The 19,715-nt window shown below is 41.3% G+C and overlaps 1 protein-coding gene across 5 annotated transcripts in view; it reads right to left on the bottom strand.

The window, feature by feature from the left end:
- The window catches only part of ehbp1 (EH domain binding protein 1), a 162,239-nt gene that overhangs the window by 83,058 nt on the left and 59,466 nt on the right, over positions 1-19,715 (bottom strand). For all 5 annotated transcript variants that reach the window (XM_028603153.1, XM_028603155.1, XM_028603154.1 and 2 more), the window contains exons 8-10: positions 19,012-19,149; positions 17,743-18,007; positions 14,506-14,752 (exon numbers count right to left, since the gene is read on the bottom strand). In XM_028603153.1, coding sequence (XP_028458954.1) covers positions 14,506-14,752; positions 17,743-18,007; positions 19,012-19,149 — 650 coding nt within the window. The remainder of the gene's footprint in view (positions 1-14,505; positions 14,753-17,742; positions 18,008-19,011; positions 19,150-19,715) is intronic.

Raw genomic sequence — 19,715 nt, forward strand, 5'->3', positions numbered from 1 at the left:
AATGTCACTGGATGTGTGTGTGCAACACTGACACAGCCGTGCAGCTAGCTCAGCTCGAGGGTAGGATTATCGCAGAGCATTGCCTCGGCCCACAAACATTCCATATTAAAAAATGAAAAGGCAACCTTCATTACTATCAGTGGCACATAACCTCCCCGCTTCCTCCTCCTCTGCTACTATTATACACAGCCCTAACAGCCTGGGCGAAAAATACAAGCCACTGACAAGAGATTCCATTATTCCTGATGCCTCAGTGTCAACAACATACATCCGACAGGGCAAAAAAAAAAAAAAATGGAAGAAGGGAAAAGGATGTGAGAGAGAAAGAAGGGGGGTTAAGCTCACTACAATGCCTGAATGACAAGATAGGAGGAAACCTGGGAATAAAAGCATACAGGTTCCTGTTGGTCCTGGTGTCAGGAGAGTTTTTGGTGTCAGCAATGTGATTTTGGGAGAGTGGGATGTGATTTGAGATCTGGAATCATGGGTAAAACGAATCAACCATGGGGAATTAGAAATTGTCGCCCTTGGATCTGGACAATATGCCAATATCTACTGTACTGTATTAGGGTAGGAGTAATTTAAAATACCTTTTAGAGCAACTCAACAGTGACTAACTGTGAGTCCCTCCTCACTAGGGTTGGGTACCGAAACTCGGTGCCAATAGGGAACCGGTGCCGACGTAAACGGTAGTAACGAGACCGAATAAGAACGAAAGTTTCGGTGCCTCATTTCGGTGCCTGACTTTACACTACACCTGACAGCATGTAACGTTAGCCTACCTTTAGCTAGCAGCTGGATTAATCACAGTTAAAATGCTGACAGCTAACGTTAAACAGTGTAAAGTGTGACTGTATTTCACTGTGGAGGACTTCAACAGCGGGATGTAACAGTCTGCTCTGCAGCGCAGCAGCTGCCGTTGTCGCAATTCATAGATATACAGTATGTTTATATGGTCGGAATTAAACAACACAGATGGTGCGTTCACTTGCAGCTGCCGTTGTCGGAATTAAACAACACAGACGGTGCGTTCACTTGCAGCTGCCATTGTCGGAATTAAACAACACAGATTCACTTAAAACAGGTAGCCTCGTGGTGCATTCACAGTAATTGTAAAATACCCTTTTCCCATCTGGGGTTCAACAGCAATTTACTGGTGAAATAAGTTATTGTTATAGTTATTACGTTATTATTAAATCTTTAATTTTGACCATGGCCTTAGCAATAAAAAAGTCACTGACTGTTGTTTACTACCCTTATTTTTTTTCTTCTTTTTTTTTTTTTTTTTTTTACTTTATTGAAAAGTACCGGTTCAGGCACCGTTTAGGCACCGGCACCGTTTTAAAAGTATCGTTTTAGCACCGGAATCGAAAAAAAACCAAACGATACCCAACCCTACTCCTCACCAACAATATACATGCCGATGAATGGGTAGGGAACATAGTTTAAAACACTCACAGCAGATTACAATACGAACAATATACTTAACATATTTATACAGAAATTATAATAATTCTTACCCCAAAGTAAATTAAAACATTATATTAATATATTGAAAATATATATATATATTTTTTTTTATTTTCTTTATATATATATATATATATATATATATATATATATATATATATATATATATATATATATATATATATATTTATATTATTTTTCTTTTTTTTAACAGGTTTTTAGTCAGCAACTGAACAATACTCTTGAGTTAGAAAGACGCTTTAGTAGTGTGGATAGTTGCAACCTTTCAGTCTACTACTAGGTCAACCTATTGGCCAAAATGAAGATGGCCTCATGTAAACAGTCACATAGCACTATATGCAATCAAATGACTAAAAAGTATGGATGCCATTAAAACTAGCATTTCAGGGTCATAAAAAAGACACAAGTGAAACGCTTTATAAGTTGGAAGCTTTGTCTTTCCCTCTGGGGCAATATGCTTCAATGGAAACTTAACTGGCCTCAACCCAATGACATAAACCCACGACTCTGTGGAGAGAAAAGAGCTTCCGTGTCTCTCCAATCTCACTTTCATGGCTTCAAAGCAGTGTCAAAGAGTGTCAGATTTGAGGAGGTGTCGAATCTCATACTCTTTAAAACTTGTAATCCGCTCAAGGAGCCAACGGCAAAAAAAAGAAGAGAAAAAAGCCTTATACACACAAACACATCGCAAAGCACACAAACATACTTGAAATGACAACAGGGTTTACAGTAGAAAGGCACACATACTGTATATAAATACACACACACACACACACACACTCTCTCTAATGTACTCATACTAAACAGCAGGCACAAATTGAATTGAAAGCTTACAGTACAAAAACTAAGAGACATTCACAGTTTAGAAAGGGTAGGCAAACACACAGTATACTCAGCTCTTATCCAAGATGTACACACACCTTTGAAAAACATGAATACCTGTTCACATTTAAGAGGATAAAGGTTAGTGCACTTAAGTGGCCTGTCCATTCTGCAACTAGAAGCTCTCATCTGATTGGCTGGGCTCCAACTGCCAACACGCTCAATTACTTAATTGCACCTTCAATCAAAACAAGCAATTTGTTTAATCTGGGCTTTCTACGTCCGACGTCTTCACATTAGAAAAAGACAGCGCGAAAAGAAAAATGATCACCTCGCGTCATCTTACCCATGAAATTATGCTTTGGATTTCAAACGTTGCCTGCATGAGAGCAGAAGGGAGGGAGCAAAGTCCAATCAAAAGTTCAATTATGTAAATGGAGATGTGGAGAGGATGGAACAATAGGGAAAGGGGTGGGTGGGTGGGTGGGGGGGGAGACAAAAGGCAGGAACAGGAGAGAGAGCGAATGTAGCGTGAAAAATAATACACATTAACATACAAAGGATATATCGCATTACTGTTGTAATCACACCAAGGAGGGGCAACTTCCAAAGAGAGCCGTGAGAGAAAGTGTGTGTGCACGTATGTGTGACTGTGCATGTAGACACTGTTTAGTTAAGTCAGGCATTATTTTATGTGTGTGAACAGGTGGAGAGAGAATGATAACCCTTTACACCTGAGAGCTCGCAGGGAGGTTGAATATTTGACAGACTGAACCTGCTACTTTCTGACCAAGGCACCTCGCTGCTATGCTACCTAGTCAGACAATATTGGGACAGTTTGTTCCACAAAATGACTAACAAATCTTTATGCCAGGGCTCTGTGTAATATCACAAAGTGGGAAAATATGCAAATACATTCATCATGATGGGGATGGGGGGTTGCTAGTGATTTGCTCAGAACAAGATATGCTTCCCACCTAGCAGTGAACCTGCAGGCCAAGACAGAGGGCCTTTCGGCAGTTGGCTACTGAGATGTAAAATGCAAAAATCAGGAAAAGCAGTTTCCTTTTCCAGGACCATTTTGCTTCCAAGGCCTATTCTGCTCCAAAGGCATAACCATGCAATGCAGCAAAAAAAAGCAGAACATGAGAGGAAAGGCAAGGCTTTGAAATTGAAATAAAAACCATTCACTGAAAAAAAAAAAACATCATGAAATAACACAGTTTGGAGGAGGCGGCAGACAAAGGAGTGGCTGTGCCAGCTTGCAGTGTGCCCACCCGTCCGCTTGCAAGCCTAACGTGTAACACAGGGGCATAATGTGGTGTAAGTGTTGGCTTTAGCTTGTCATGCAAACCGCAGTAGCATTACCCACACTCACGCCTCTGCAAATTAGCTTTGGCGGGGGGAAAAAGGCCACACAGGGTTGGTAGGTTTGGGATCGAGTGTCTATCTGTGTATGTGCGGAAAAGGGGGTGGGGGTCGAGGGTATGGATCCTAGGATCCAGTTAGTGACATAAAAAGACAACTGATGGTCCTGATGGTGAGACCACGACCATCTCTTCCCTCCTATGGGTTACACAGATCCAGCAGAAGAGATTACAAACTCCTTCTGGGCCAATCACTTCTCTTCCTTATCCACTACTCACAACATTTTTCAAAAAATCAATGTCAACCGTTCAGAGTGAGTTCAAAGCCTATTTTGTCCACTTGCCTCTGCTTGTACACTATTTTTTATGGCCACACCATCAGTCAAAGTCTTTGTTGTTGTGGCTGTTGATTGCCAACTTGCATCCAAAACAGTGACTGTCAGGTCAAGTGCTGTGGTGTTGTTATGAGGTCCAATTAATACTTCAGATTTCAAACTTGAATCAGAAAAAGTCTGATTTGACTTGCCTGCAGCATATTTGTCAGTGATTGTGCTAAGAGCTAGACCAATAAATCTGCCAATATGAGCGTTTTGCACACATATCGGTATTGAAGTATACATCAACTGATGAAATAACAAGATTGCAGTACAGATATGCGAAAGTTAAGTTTGAGGTATTTTAGCAACACGGTCACTAATATACCAGTGAGCACTGACAGAGATTATCAGGTGTTATAAACTTTCAAATATGAACATGCGTCTCTGCCTTAAAAATCCAGCATCTGTCGGACTATTATTGTGTTTCACGGAGCAGCCACGTTACAAATTATATGTAAATCATGAAGCCTTTTATCAACATTTACCGTGCCGGCCATTAGTGGACTGACCAGACAGATGTTAACTAGTGAATCATTTGCATACTATCGGCAAAGCAAATGAAATAGAAAAAGAATCCAAAGACAACCCATCTCTTCACTCTTGCTCCACCTCTTCATCTTCCTCGGATAAATAAATAAGCTTTGAGAGAAGGATGAGAAGGAGGAAAAGAAAGAGGGGTGGCTCTTATAAATCTATAACGTATTAATCTCCTTTAACTGCCATCTTCAACAAACAAATTAGTGGTGCAATGGATTCAGAGATCAGCTGTGCTGATAACGCTGCCATTTATCAATTAATCTAAGCCTGGGCAGGGAAAACTCATTAAGGAGGCCACTTTAGGAATTATGTTCCGCAGGTAAAGAGTCTGACTGAGTGTGTGTGTGTCTGTGTGTGGGGGTCTTGACACAGCAGTTGTGCAGCCCCCCCCACTACAGACTGCCATTGTCCAGCGCAGCGTGGGTTCCAAAGTGATGAGAGGGGTGATAGCACAGCCAATTAAAATGAACATAATTACAAAGTCACCCCTTTGACTCCTGATCAGAATACACATGCATCAACACACACACACACACACACTCTAAAGACGCTGGTTGGCTCCTATTCATGAATAAAACTGTGGCCCGTAACCTCGGCCAACACACACACACACACACACACACACACACACACACACACACACACACACACACACACACACACACACACACACACACACACACACACACACACGGAAGGGTGTGGTGGAGGTAGCGATAAAGTAAAGAGAAAAAGAACATGTGATGTGGTAGTTTATGGTGTATCACTGATGATTTACAATGCTAAAATTTAGCAAATAATAGTCCCTATGTGTTAACATACATATCTGTCATCAACTCATCTGATGAGTTGAGCATCATGTCATGCACCAACAAATCCTAATTTGCAAATCATCTAATAATATGCCATTTCTACACCATTTGCCTCAAGCAATGTCTCTTTTTTTAAGATGTAATGTTTAGTATGCTAACATGCTAACGTTAGCTCGCAGGTGGCACGATTTTAAGGTGTTTTGTCATGGACTTAGTTGATGGAGAAATGAAAAACTTGACCTACTGATGATGCCAAATTAAAGTTAGGAGATCATCAAAGTCATTAGGATTCATTCTCCTAACGTCTGTCTATCAGTCCCATAGTCATCAAAATATTTCACTATGGATCAGTGTACCAACAAAACCACCAAACAATGGACTGATCACATTCCACAACATTCCATTAGCATCACTAAAAATATAAGCACCAAAAACTACTTTGGGTAAAACCGAGTTATGTGCTGTGTTGGTCCTCGCGTTTGGTGTTAAAAGGAGAATAATAAGTTAATCTTGACTGCTATAAATATGCGAGTACAGTCGATAGAAAAAAAATCTAATCGGTGCGGTCAACACGGAGTAGCTGCAGCTACGTCTACGAGCTTCCACTCAGCCAAAACGGCATTTGTCGGGCAGGTTTTTAGAGTGCCTTTGTGTCTCTTAACAGAGACAAAATGCAATTAAAGTGTCTGTGCAACATGAACAGGGCCGACAAGATGCGTTTTCAACTCAGACATTGTTTAAACTCAGCTAGTCACGGATATGGTCATAACCACTACAGTACTCAATTACCCATTTTTGAGGGGGAATACACTTTAAGTTTTCATTGCGAAGGCATGACCTGTCCTTTGGAGGACATAGCCAGAACAGCGGGCACTCTGGGGATTGTTTTGGGGAGCAGGAGGTGACGAAGGCGGGGAGAAAGCAGAGGATGCCGGTCAGGCTTGCTAGCCTGGCTAAAGGTAACTACCACACAGATCGCCACTGCCAAGCCTCCTACTCACCAACACCAGAAGGATCACACACAAAATGGATGAGCTACAAATACAAACACATGGAACTGCTGCGTGATGATTATCACAGAAACATGACTGAACACACGGCAGCTAGCAGGGCGAGCTAGCTACCAGCAGGATAGAGACAGGGTAGGTGAGTTTAAACAATGTCTGAGTTGAAAACGCATCTTGTTGTCACGTAAGGGCCCTGTTCATGTTGCACAGACATTTTAATTGCATTTTGTGTCTGTTAAGAGGCACAAAGGCACTCTAAAACTTGCCCCGACAAATGCCGTTTTAGCTGAGTGGAAGCTCGTAGACATAGCTGCAGCTACTCCGTGTTGACCACACCGATTCGGCTTGTTTCTTTTTTCGTATTGACTGTACTCGCAGATTTATAGCGATCAAGATAAATGTAAAAATTGGCCAGAATTCTCCTTTAAGGTGTGATTTTAATAGAGCTACAAACTGAGGTCAAAGTGTGCAAACTCGCTGTATGTTCTGATTATGACCAAGAAAAGACTGCATGATCAAATCTTGCTGAGCTACAACGAGAATGCTCAATTAAAAGCTAAGGGAATGATCCCACTCAGTGATCTACGAGTTAAGCACTGAAAATGCCACTTAGTATTTCCTATAGCACATAAGAGCACACACCTGCATACCATACCAGTCCAAAAGAGGGGGTGCTGGAGGGCTTTATAAAGAGGCAATTAAAACCTTATCATTTCTACACTCGCTCTCCTTTCCTCAAACACAGAGTATGCCCGCACGCACACACACTAACTCACACACAATTTGAAAGACAAATCACTCAGACTAATTCATAAGGTACTTCTAAGGTCCTTTTTAAATTACGGAGAACGGTTGGTTTAATTCAATTAAAATGTTGCAGGGCCCACTTAAGGATGACGGGAGTAAGGTATGGCATGACTAAGTGAGCGCTGCATTCAAAAATGTGCGGGGGGTCTTAGTCTGAGGAGTTTTCAAGTGCATGGACTTCTATCTCCTCACCCGAAGCCCCCTTAAACCTCACCCCAAAACCCTGGATCCTTCTGGGTTTAAGCCCACACACACCTGGAGGACTGGGCAGATTAAGACCAGATTAAGATAAAGTTACCCCTTCTTCGGCCGCTATGTCATTCAAACCCCTGGCCTCTATGGCCACTGGATGGAAGAACACACAAGACAAAAAGGTTTGGTTCATTCACATATACACACACACACAGGCACGCACACACAAAGGACTTTCTGGTCATCCTCATAAGCCCTATTAGTCTGCTATAGAGCCTCTCATAGCAGACATCAATCACGGAGGGATTAGTCAATTCCCTCTCTAAATGAGTGGCGAGGGAAACCTCCCTTCAACTCTAAAGCAGGTCTCTCTCTTTCAGAGATTACACAGCGATTTGTTTTCATTTTGTTCCATCTTCATCGTTTTCTGTTTGGCTTGCTTTTCATTTCTCTCTTTCTTGCTCTGCGTCTCCCTCGTTCTCTCCTGCTTGCAGCTTGTGAGGTAATCCTTGGCAGATAAAACTAAGGAGGACTTACCAAAGGCAGATTACAAGCGCCGCTTTGCGGAAGGCCCTTTTACACCAGTCGGCGCGGGTATTGAGAAGAGTGAGCTCTTCGCAGTGTTTAACTTGTGAACTCGACATGCACCCAACAGAGGAAGAGGTGGAAAAATGATAGCCGCATTACAGTAACTGGATCACAATATATCCCTTACAACACACACACGATTGCACATTAGTACACGCAACACAAGTTCCTTCTTTCATTGCAACCATGTATAAAATTGAATTCAGAATAGTCCTTAAATACATATTAACATCGATTTTTATTTAGTCTGTTAAAATGATTAAACATATCAATGTCTGTCCTGTGAGACTTCAGGATCAGCATTGTGTATCAAGACATGATTCATGTAGTAGTCCTGTGAGGAGATCAGCTCCTCTTTGAGCAACTCCATGTCCTGATTCCTAGAGTTATAGGATTCAAAGATTTAGGTATCATTTTGGCCATGTCCAGTTCATATTCACAAAATGGACACCTAAAACTTTCCCTAAGACAATTTGAACCAGAACATTACCTTATCTAAACATCCCCTTAAACTTTTTCAACTTTTGAGAAAGGTTGAGACTGTTCAGTAGTCAGTAATGTCTTATACCTTTCTACCCAACTTGACGACAGCAATGCCCTGCAGCATGAAACGACAACAGGAAGCCCAATGATCGGACCTAAACTGCATTTCAGAAGAAACTGGGTCTCCTCTCTCCCACAAGATCCAATGACAGACCACTCAGACGGCAAGTAAGAGTTGGGGAGGGGTCCACACTGGGAAAAGGCAGACATTGAGAGGTACTGACTTAGCCTTACTCCTCTCAAGGATTATTCTCCTAATATTACACAGCTTATAGAAAGGCCAATGTGGCCAAGGGGAGCCAATGAGTCTTCACTACCTAGGTTTCAGAAATTGACCTCTATGACCGTTTCCCTGCTAATATTGATATTATATTGATAATTTCAGGTTCTGAAATGTAATAAACACAGCTCTCCTTTGATCATTTACTTTAAACCAACAGTTTACAGTAGCTCTACACATCACACTAGACATTTCATATTTCATTTTAAGTTAACCTAAACTTTGTATCCAGAAAAACTAACCTTGATCAAGCAAGATGTTCAGTGTTTTCTCAACTCAACTGAACTGTAAAGGAAACATCTAAAACAATCAATTTAGTTAATTGTATTTGATTTATGATGTCACCCTTAATACTGACCCTACTATGAATTTGGATTTTCTCCTAATATTTACATAATATGAATTAGTTGCCCTAATTGCAAAATATGCATAATGTAGAAATTCATACTCATTCCTCTATAAACCATCATTACAAGCAACAAATACTAACGCTCACATTGGTAAAGGCCATATAGGGTCTTGACAAAAGTGCTTGGAAATACAGAAGAATATGGGATTCATTCATTCTGCTTTATGCAAGCAAATGAGACATGCAATGTTGGTGAGATTTTAGAAGTTCTACTCTGGCACAGGACACATTTTCAAATTTCAAATATTAAAACATTAATTATTAAAAGTTACACATAAAATGTATTTAACCATGGTTTCAAAACATTAGGCTGTGAAACTTAATTTCTTTATGTCCTACATCTGAGACTCTTTGTTAAAAGGTATGTCAAAGTTATCAGAGAAGATAGAATAACTTTGGACCGGATAGAACGATAACAAGACGAGAGACCTTGGACCAGGCAAAGGTCCGAAGACCAGAGATGACTGTCCTTGTCTCTTGGGCCCCCCACTGTCCTCCAAAAACATCCCTCAGTCATCATGTCAACCTCAGTAACACTTCACTGTGCGGATGTGGTCCTCTACTCCTGCGAACCCTGGTGAAAGCTAATTAAGAAATATCGCAGCCTTCTGCGAACTCAATTAAATAATGTTAATTTATTCTAATTTCAATTTGGAGGTAGTCTGAACTGAAGGAGTGGCTGTGAAAACAAAGTCTGGGAGAGGAAGGAGAGCTCTGGCCTCTGCCTCCCCCACGGCACAGGAGCTCTCACAACCTGCAAAACTATTTAATTTGAACCCTTTGATTAACATAAGTAATCACACAAGCCCTTCAACTGAAGGGGAGAAAGAAAACATACATCTAGTGTTGGTTCACTTTCTCACCTCTGGAAAGAATGAGTGTGTAAAAAGGAAAGGGAAATAGAGGGAAAAGTGGTAAAGTAACAATGACATCATGTTAGATAATGGTAGTTTTTTTTACCTAGGTGATATCAACAAAGGGTACCGTAACGTAATAGCCAAAGCAAAGCGTGCCTAATAAAGTCTTGCAAACGCAAAATATATTCAGCTATTTTGTAGTAAACTCCATTTTATAAACAGTTCTGGGATCTACATAATGTCAGACCGACTAAGTGCCAGCAACTTCAAGTTGAAGACGGCTTACTCTTTCTTTGAGTAAATATTAAGATAATATAGAACTTTTTTGTTCAAACTTTTGCCCTCAGACAAATGTCAGCTTCCAACTTTTCTTTATATGAAAATAAGGCAAATAATTCATGAAGCGGAAACTTGATAAAAATCCAAAGATCAGAGCATCTAAGTGTAGAGCGGTCTGACTATGGAATAGAGATGGAGATGAAAGAAAAAAGGAGGAGCAGGGGATCACTGAATTACTAGGAGGGGTGAAATCAGGCCCAGAGAAAAGAGATGGACTGAATCAGACCAGATAGAGCTCACAACCCGCCCAACAGGAACTACCTCTGTTCATTTACATTAATCCCACAGACGTTTCCATCCTTCCAGCTCCTTTACAGATGCTAAACTTGAACTTGACGCCTTTGAGGATCTACTGTATATCTTCCAGACAGGAGAATGGACAGATACATTGGCATGAGAGACATCAAGCATTTAATGAAACACTGAAGTGCAACTTTCACCAACTTGAAGACAGATTTGAGATACTAACAAAAATTACTAAAAGTAACTATATGTATATTATTTAAAGATGACTCAAGAATGCTCAATGGTGACAATAGTAAAGACATGTTTTACCTTCTCTTGACAACCACAGGAGAGCGACCCAGAGGAGGCACTTAACCTAGGCTTCGTTTGGCCGACCTGCTAACTGGTCAACTGTGAAATGCTGCCGTTGTACTGGGGAACGTAAATCCAGTATTTTGAGTGTGTTTATTTATTTATGAAGAGTACAGTAGGGCTGTTCTCGATTGAAAAAATTCTTAGTCTACTAACACTCATTTAATTGTATCGACTAATCGATTAGTTGATTTAATTGACAGATCTGTAAATCCGAGTTTCTCCGCAAATAGTCATGCAAAAGCACCACTTTAATTCTTGTGTTTACCAGAGATGTGCTCGTACATTTCTTGGAAATAAGTCATTCAGCATGAAAAAAAGCATAAAACATGACTAATCGACTAAAGAAATCTAGTTGACTAAGACCAAAACGACCGATTAGTCGGCTAATCGACTAAGAGGGAGCAGCCCTAGAGTACAGACACTCAGCCTTATTCGTTGTCCCCATTTAAGCCAGACACTGCTGTCTAAAACATCAGGAGATACGCCCCCTAGTATTGTCAGATGAAATCTAACAAGAGGGGAACCAAATAGAAAAAACGGGTACACAAGTGGCAGAGATATCATTAATTGTATGTGAAGTCTGCTAGGCATCTTGGAGAAGAAAACTAAATGCTTTTGGAACCACCATAGATGCGGCAGGTTGTGCATCTACATTTGCATCTCTAGACCTTGCATGCTAAATCTAAATTTTCTAAGAATTGGTCTCACAATTCCCCCTGGATCATCTCAAGATGAAACACCCCAACAACTGGTAATCCACATTCGGATAATAAATGCAATAAATGCATTTTAGTTGTTTGGTATTGCCATCTTATTCTGTCCATAAATTTGCTAGTGCTGAATGCTTGTTCCACTGGCAGAAATCAATCTTGTTAGAGCTTAATGTAAATCCAATCCATATGTGTAATACCCATGTATAGAGTAAGTGGGTGCACGCCATATGTCCTGTAGATGTCCCGATTTTTCACAGGCTGGCACTGAAGTGGGTGGTTTTAATGCAATGACAAGGAGGATAAAACTACATCTAAAAGACAAAGTTAAATGCTAAATCTCCCCGAGTGAATTCATTCATAACAAGGACAAGAAAGTTTAGCTAAGCCAAAATATGACACTATTCATTTTTAGTATACAATAGATAGTATTTTACTGACTCACATCATAATATATAACCATGATCCATTGTCCCTTTCGTACATCCTTCTTTTCCACTGCTGTACCTTGCTCTTATCTTGAAAGAAAAATATGCATCTTACCTGCTTTAGCTATTTTTCTTTCTATTCCTCTCTTTTAAATATCAGCCAATGATCACAGGAATTATTGGAGCACTTAGGGTCTGACCCCCACACATTTCAACTGTTTGTTGGGTGTAACTATGGTGATCAGGCAGTTAAAGCTTAGGTTACCTTTGCACTGAATACATGTGTAAAATGGGATTCAAGACATGCTAATCTCTTCTTGGTTAGCAATGACAAGATTTCGAAACACATATGAGACATTTCATACCCTTTAGGGCAGGTTGTAAATGTATAGCTGAGTATGGCGGCTTTCAATATATTCAATATATTAATTTCTATTCACATTCGGAGATTATACCTAGTTGTGTGCATGTGTTTTTATCTTGGTCCTACATACCAATTGCCCACATGAATAGTTGGTAGAAATAAATATAAATGGAGAATACACACCTTGAAACATCTATTATGAGGGGTTAGCTGTGTTTTTGGGGGGAAGGTTATAACTGCCCCAGTACATACTCACTGAACTGAGCCTTAGGCATACCTAGAAACTATACGAACAGATACATGCATGCATGCAAGCACCCATCTATACTCTGCACACGTTCATAGTGTGATGATGTGTTGGTTTCGTCTTGGCCTCTCATAGTGGGAATGTCTCCTCTTAATCCTCTCTGACTTCATACATTCAAAGGTCATCTCAAAGCCTACACATGGCTGAGTCGTGTGCGTGTTTTGTGTGTGTGTGTGTGTGTGTGTGTGTGTGTGTGTGTACGTGTGTGAGAGAGATGGTGCTTTGTGTGAATAAAAATAGAGAAACCTATTCACACTAGCTGTATATGTCAACAAACCCTGTAGGCCTATCCTTGTTTACTGTGAACACCCTATCTCTCCTTCTACTATTCCCTGGCCATCTTCCTTCTCTTCCCCCGACTGTTCTCCTTTCCTCTACCCTTCACTATCTTCCACCACCTATTCTCCTTCACTGCACCCCCTCCTCTTCAATCCTCACCCACAATTCATTCTTTGCAGCCCTCCCTCCCTCCCTCCCGCCCTCCACCCCGAGCTCTAGAGGCAGGGGCATCTCTTGGCGAAGTGTGGCCCACCACAGGCCACTGGCTTTGGGTAATTAAAGTGGTTTAGGCCCCTTCACCCACGGTCACAGGCAACTGCAGCTGGGTGATAAAGGCACTGTGCCATAATTACATGGACGGCCAGCATCACCGCCCAGCTACACTAAAACAGTCAGCTAGCCAGCTGCATGGGAAGGAGGGACCTGTGTATGTGTATGTATGTGTGTGTATAAGTACTGTATAGAGTGTGTTTGCATGTGTGTGTGTGTGTGTGTGTGTGTGTGTGTGTGTGTGTGTGTGCACACACAGGGGGTCAACACCCCCTTGTGATCGCTCTGCTGTAGTTAAGCCTCCTGTGTTTAAGCCCCACATAGGCTCATGAGCCCCTACACACACACTCATTTTTAACCCCCGCCCGTCCCCACACCCCCAGCCAATCATTCCCCACCAGTGGTCTGACTCCTGCCGTGAGTGTGTGTGACCATCAGCCATTTAATTAGACCCAGCCATGATTTACCTAATTTAAATAAATAAATAAACATACGAAAACACCCCAATAAACAAATACCTATATTCAAATGAGGAGCTGGGGAGTTTCATGAGCATAAAGAATGGGGCAGAAGATGGGATTGTGCAGGCGGAAAAAAAGCCAATGTAAGGACCACTGGATGTGGACACACAAGCGCAAACACCCACACCCACACACACACACACCCACACACACACACACACGCTTCAAAAAGCTCACTTATAATAACACATCCTACAAAGAATCAGAATAAAGAATAGTAAGTCAACTTGTCTAGAGCTGTGGAATTCTGTGATTTTAGGGCTCAGTTTACATTTAAACATGTACTGCCTTCGTTACTATCTAAATCAAATTTTATATTTACTGTATTTGGCAACTAATTAAACTAATTGTGCCCATTAAAAAAATTCTTTTTTTAAAGCACTGAACTTTTATTATTTACATCATTATTCAGTTATCACTGCTGAAAATGACTCCTTTATTTAGGGCTGGGTATCAACCCTGAATACTTTTTTGGTTTGTCTATAGCGCGCTATATAAATCATAATTAACATGCATTTGTGGTTTTGTTGTCACATGTGTCTGTGTACCTGTCAAGGGGATAAATCAAGTTTATTACATTTAAGTGAAGGCTGTTTACCTTGGGGGAAGAGGAGGCCAGCTCTCTCCCCATCACTGCTGCAACTGGGCTGGGCCCGACTGGCTGGGCTCTCTCCCTGTCTGGGTTAGAGCTGGGTTTGGGAGCTGGCAAACTTGGGCCAAGGCCAGGGCTGGAACTTGGGAGCGGTGGAGCCCTCCTCTTCTGGCCGCTGCCCACATCCAGGGACGGGCTGCCAGCGGAGGGCCGCACAGGGCTTGATGTCCTTGGCTCGTAGAACGGGTTGGATCTGAGAAAGGAGGGAGAGGTGACAGGCAAGAGCAAGGCAAGATGTCATGTTAGAAAGTGCATGGGTCTAACACAGACTGCAATATTTTTTTTTTTTTTTATTGAATAGTAAAATAAATATAGTAATGTGCGCAGAGTATGACATTATTAAGATTTATATGACCTTTTACATCAAAGACCAACAGTGTTTGTCAACAAGTCACCAAAACTGTCAACATCGCAAGAAATAACAAAAACTCCCATGAGGATTTATATAAAAATAATACATAAGAAAAAAGTGCAATTGATACAACACATAATTAGGCATTATTTGGGTATGGATATTACAGCAATTTGATTCAGTGGCACTATATATAAAGACCAGAGCACACAAGAAACATTATAGATTCCTATAGCTAGCCATGAATTGTTAGCACTATTTAAACCCATCTTTGGCTCCAACTGCCCATTGTTTAGTTAAAGGAAATTGCTACATGGAAACAAGAGTTTGGCGCAATACAATGAACAACACACACACAACTGGTAAGGTAATAGAAGATGCAGGTGCACTGAGGTCAGGTCTGCGTGACCTCATATCCTTACTGCCCAAGGTGGGCTACTGACAGACAGGCAGGAGCACGAAGGCATACACACACACACACACACACACACACACACACACACACACACACATACCAGCGTGTTATCAATATACAGGCATGCTTGTGGCACTGAAAGCAGGGGCAAGTTCTTGAGACATTCACTCAACATGGGACAAGCAATCCTAAACAAACAAGTGAATTGGATGGAGAGAGTGGGGGTGAGAGCGAGAGTGAGAATGAAAAAAGCTGATTGACTAGGTATCTGTCTGAAAGAGAAGGTTAGAGCGACTGAGTGTCTATCTAAGCGATACGAAGAGGGAAAAAAAGAAGGAAGTGAAGAAAAGAAAAGCAGGCAGGCCTATAGAGCGATTTTAACAGACCAGTGCTGGCTAAAAGACATGTGAAAGGGCTCCAGTCAAAACACTGCGTTGCCCTCTTGAACTTTCTATTCAACAGAGAACTGCTCTTGGTGTAAGAGATGGAGCAAAAGAAACATACCAGTCAATAACCTGTCTGTCTTTAGACAGCCAAAAGGACTAAAACATATGGCTAAATCTGTGTGACAGCTTCGCTCAACAGCCACAATCTACAAGTTTACATTTACAATTTAGGCACGGCCACTCGTCTACAGAAGTCGTCTTGTAGTGCTAAGTGTGAGTGCTACAGAGGGATCCACACAGAATAAAATTTTGTTCAAGTTCTTAGTCACCGATTAAAATCGTATCATGAAAACTTGCTGAGGTGGAAACCGATGACCCCTCTTTGACAGGATGGTTTATTTTACTTATAAAACCACACCTCTACCAAGTGAGTAGCAAAAATTTGTTTTATTTATTTCTTAAAGATCAGTTTCACTACCAGTTCTGTGGTCATTGATTTATTGATTGTTTTTTTTGGATAGGAGACACATATTGCAGATCCAGTATGCCATCTACTGATGTACTACTCAATGGATTACGTGAAACTGTTCTTGTTTATGAAGTAACTGGTAGTACCGAAGTGATGTAAAACTGGAAGATGAAGGATGGGTGGGAAGGCAGGATTCAAGAGGAGAGAGGTGAAATAAAAATGAGCAGAGTCTAAGGCTATGTTTAGACGGAAACGATCCAAAGAGAAAACGCAAAAGTGGCGTTGCGTTCTCACTTTTTATTCTGCGTTTAGACAAGCGTTTTGTGGGGGAAATCTGCATGCATATGGTGACGTAATTTGATGTAGTATGCACACCAGGCGGCTAGGTGGTAGTGTGAAGCACTGCCACACAACACCACCACGTCCGCGCGCCTGCGTAGAACCTTCCTTATACTTCTCTCCCTCTCCTCCTCCTCCTCCTCTCTCCCTAGTAACGCAAAATCAAAACATGGCGAAGCGAACAACAAAAGCTGACAATTTTGTCTGGACAGACGAGGAGGTGGAGTTATTGCTCCAACAACCTACAAAGCTACAGAGGCACAACAGGGCGTGGACTGGGAGTCCTGCCAGTCAAAATATATAGACATATGGACCAAATTTCTTCAGCAGTATCCTGTACCTGGAGGTACGTCATATAGAGTGGCCATGGGCGAGTAATCACTCTATATTTGGATTTATGTAACAAATATGGGGTGCCACCGTGAGCAGATTGGAGCAGACTTTTGCGTTTTTACCCTTTAGACAGGAACGCGACGGTGGAGCGTTTTTAAGATTTCCACTCTGGAGGGGGGTTTCACTTTTTTGCATTTTTAAGCCCTAAAAATGCCGTCGGCCATCAAACGAAAGGCAAATCTGATATGTTGTTTTCACCCGCGAGTGTTGTCGTGTAAACAGGGCCTAAGGAAGGAAGTTTAGGAAGATGGCAAGGAGGTAAAGTATGGGGCAACAAGTTGATAGGAGAGAGAGGAAAGGAGGGATTGACAAAGGAGGGAAAGGAGAGCGACAAGGTTAAAGAATGCAGTGAAACAACAAGGCCCTTGTTCCCGTTGAAAGAGCTGCCTCGTCACTCTGCCCTGAGGGGGGGCGGGAAGTACCCCTTTAAAAAGGAGGGGTGTGCAAGACTTGGCCTGCCAACAGCAATCAAGCTGGGCAGGCTGGGTCCTTCCAGACTGATTCTACTATGGGCTACTCTGCTGTTATGCTCAACAGTTTAGGAAAATGCGTTTATCCAAATCCCTCTAGCAAACAATACAACATAGGCTTCACTATATACATAAAGCCCCGTATACATATTGTGCCAATGCAAGTGGCAGTGTAACTAATGCGAATCAATGTGGGAAAATACAACAGGACAAAACGTGCAAGGTGTACACTTTTCTTAATGGCACATTCATCTATCATATTTGCCTTATCAGGGTTCACATAGTTCACAATTTCCAGTGTTAGCTAATTGAAAATATTAAAAGATGAAGAATTGGGACATAATTAAGACAAGTCTTACTCATCAAGCATCTCCTCCTCGTTGTGAGAGATGTTGGCGTATAAGTACTTGCTCATGTCGACAGGCCGTACTCCTTTCCTCTGCATGGGCTTGGGGGGTTCTGGGTCTGGCTGGAGGTCCATGTCCTGGTCGGGCTCATCGAAGGGATTCCCTGGGGGGGTTTCAGTCCCAGGTTCATCTGGCTCATCAAACGGATTTGAGGGGTCGTGGCCATAGAAGGAATCATCATCAACCCGCTGCCTTAAGACCAGCTGGGCAGGGGGCTCTGGTTGGCAGAAAGGAGAAAGCACTGACTGCATATACAACACATACTATACAAGACTAGTAAAACAGTTACAATGGCCCAATATTATCTTCTTTATTTGAGAAGGACTTTGGTAGCTTGTCAGTCAAAATAAATGTGACAGTAGTCCTGGTAACTAGTTAAGCATTATGGATTTCCATGCCTATTTGCTTTCTCATTTTTTTAATTTTTTTTTTATAAAGAGCTGAGACACAAATCAACCTTTTGATTGTTTTATTATGCTAATGTAAGTAGTATTTGCTTCCTATCAGATGTCTATATCCATTTCCTTATATCAATTAACATTCACATTTAGCAGTTTGTTTATCCACATTTGGTTTACATGAATTCACTTAGAAGACAAGACTAATATATGGTTATTTGTTGAAGTACAACTTTGCTTAATTTAACAATTCAAAAGGTAATTTTTTTGTGTGCCAAGACCCACAGAAAGTAAGTAAGTAAGTAAGTAAGTAAGTATATATATATATATATATATATATATATATATATATATATATATATATATATATATATATATATAAATAAACGTGCACAAGAAAGCAAAATTCTAGACTCATACAGACAATACGGTTCAGATTAAACAAGCAAACAAGCATCAAAGTGGGAGCTTTATGTGTGTGGGAGCGTGCCTCTCAAAAAATAATCTATACTAATACACCTGGCTACACAGGTGGTCAGACAAAAATATTGGTTTAGCTGTCTGACTGAAAGCATTGAAGCCTACCCGCTATAGATACACATGACTACACACATTCAAGGTATGTGCACATCCAAAACAGTCAACTTGCATCACCTGTCATTCCACGGACACTCCCCAAAATAAACACTTTTATTGTGGTAACATTACTTCATAATAAGATCAAAGCCTAAAACCAGCCAGAATTTCAGCGACAACATCCATATACCACAATAAAATGGGATTGAATATGTTTTTGTCACATGCTGACAAGAGTTGAACATACCTTCCTCGTCAGGATCACCAAACGGGTTGAGGTGGTTAGGATGAAGGTCGCCATCAGGTTCATCGAAGGGATTAGTGCCCATGTCAGAAGACGCTTCCTGATCCTCGTCTTCCAGGAAGTTCAGCTTGTTGATGAGCTCTGTTGCCACAGAGTCAAACATAAAGTCATATGCACGAACATCAGACTACAGAGTCAAAAAATGAAAGCTACAGAAAAAAAACATTTCCCAAAATGAAATGAATACAAACATTCACAAAAACCAAATATACCAATATCTGCACTTTGGAGTGAACCATGAGCATAAAGACCATTTAGTCTTGTGGAAGTAATCTTGCTGAGAAGCGCCGGCTAAACTTTTCTGTGCTCCTCTGTCACCTCAGCCCACTTCAATGCATGTGCAGGCATTCTGTGACCATTTGTGTGGTATGGAGGGTTACTGTGGGAAACAGTAAGGCAGTAGAGAGTTGCTATGGAGATCCTGGTTGGGAAGGCGAAGAATTGTCCAATTTATCTTCATCATCCTCACTGTAGCGCAATCACATCCTGCCAGGGTGTCGGTCAGTTTGAAAAGAGTTTAAATGTGTATGAAGTAGATGCCAAGAAGTGCTGCTGAGCGCTTTGTCAGAATGTGAAAAAGTGCTGTGTGAGTGTGTATCCCTTGGTCTATATGTACAGTGGCTATGTGAAGTAGTGTAGCTGATAAG

Source organism: Perca flavescens, chromosome 17 (genome assembly GCF_004354835.1).
Source record: "Perca flavescens isolate YP-PL-M2 chromosome 17, PFLA_1.0, whole genome shotgun sequence".
Taxonomy (NCBI): Eukaryota; Metazoa; Chordata; class Actinopteri; order Perciformes; family Percidae; genus Perca; species Perca flavescens.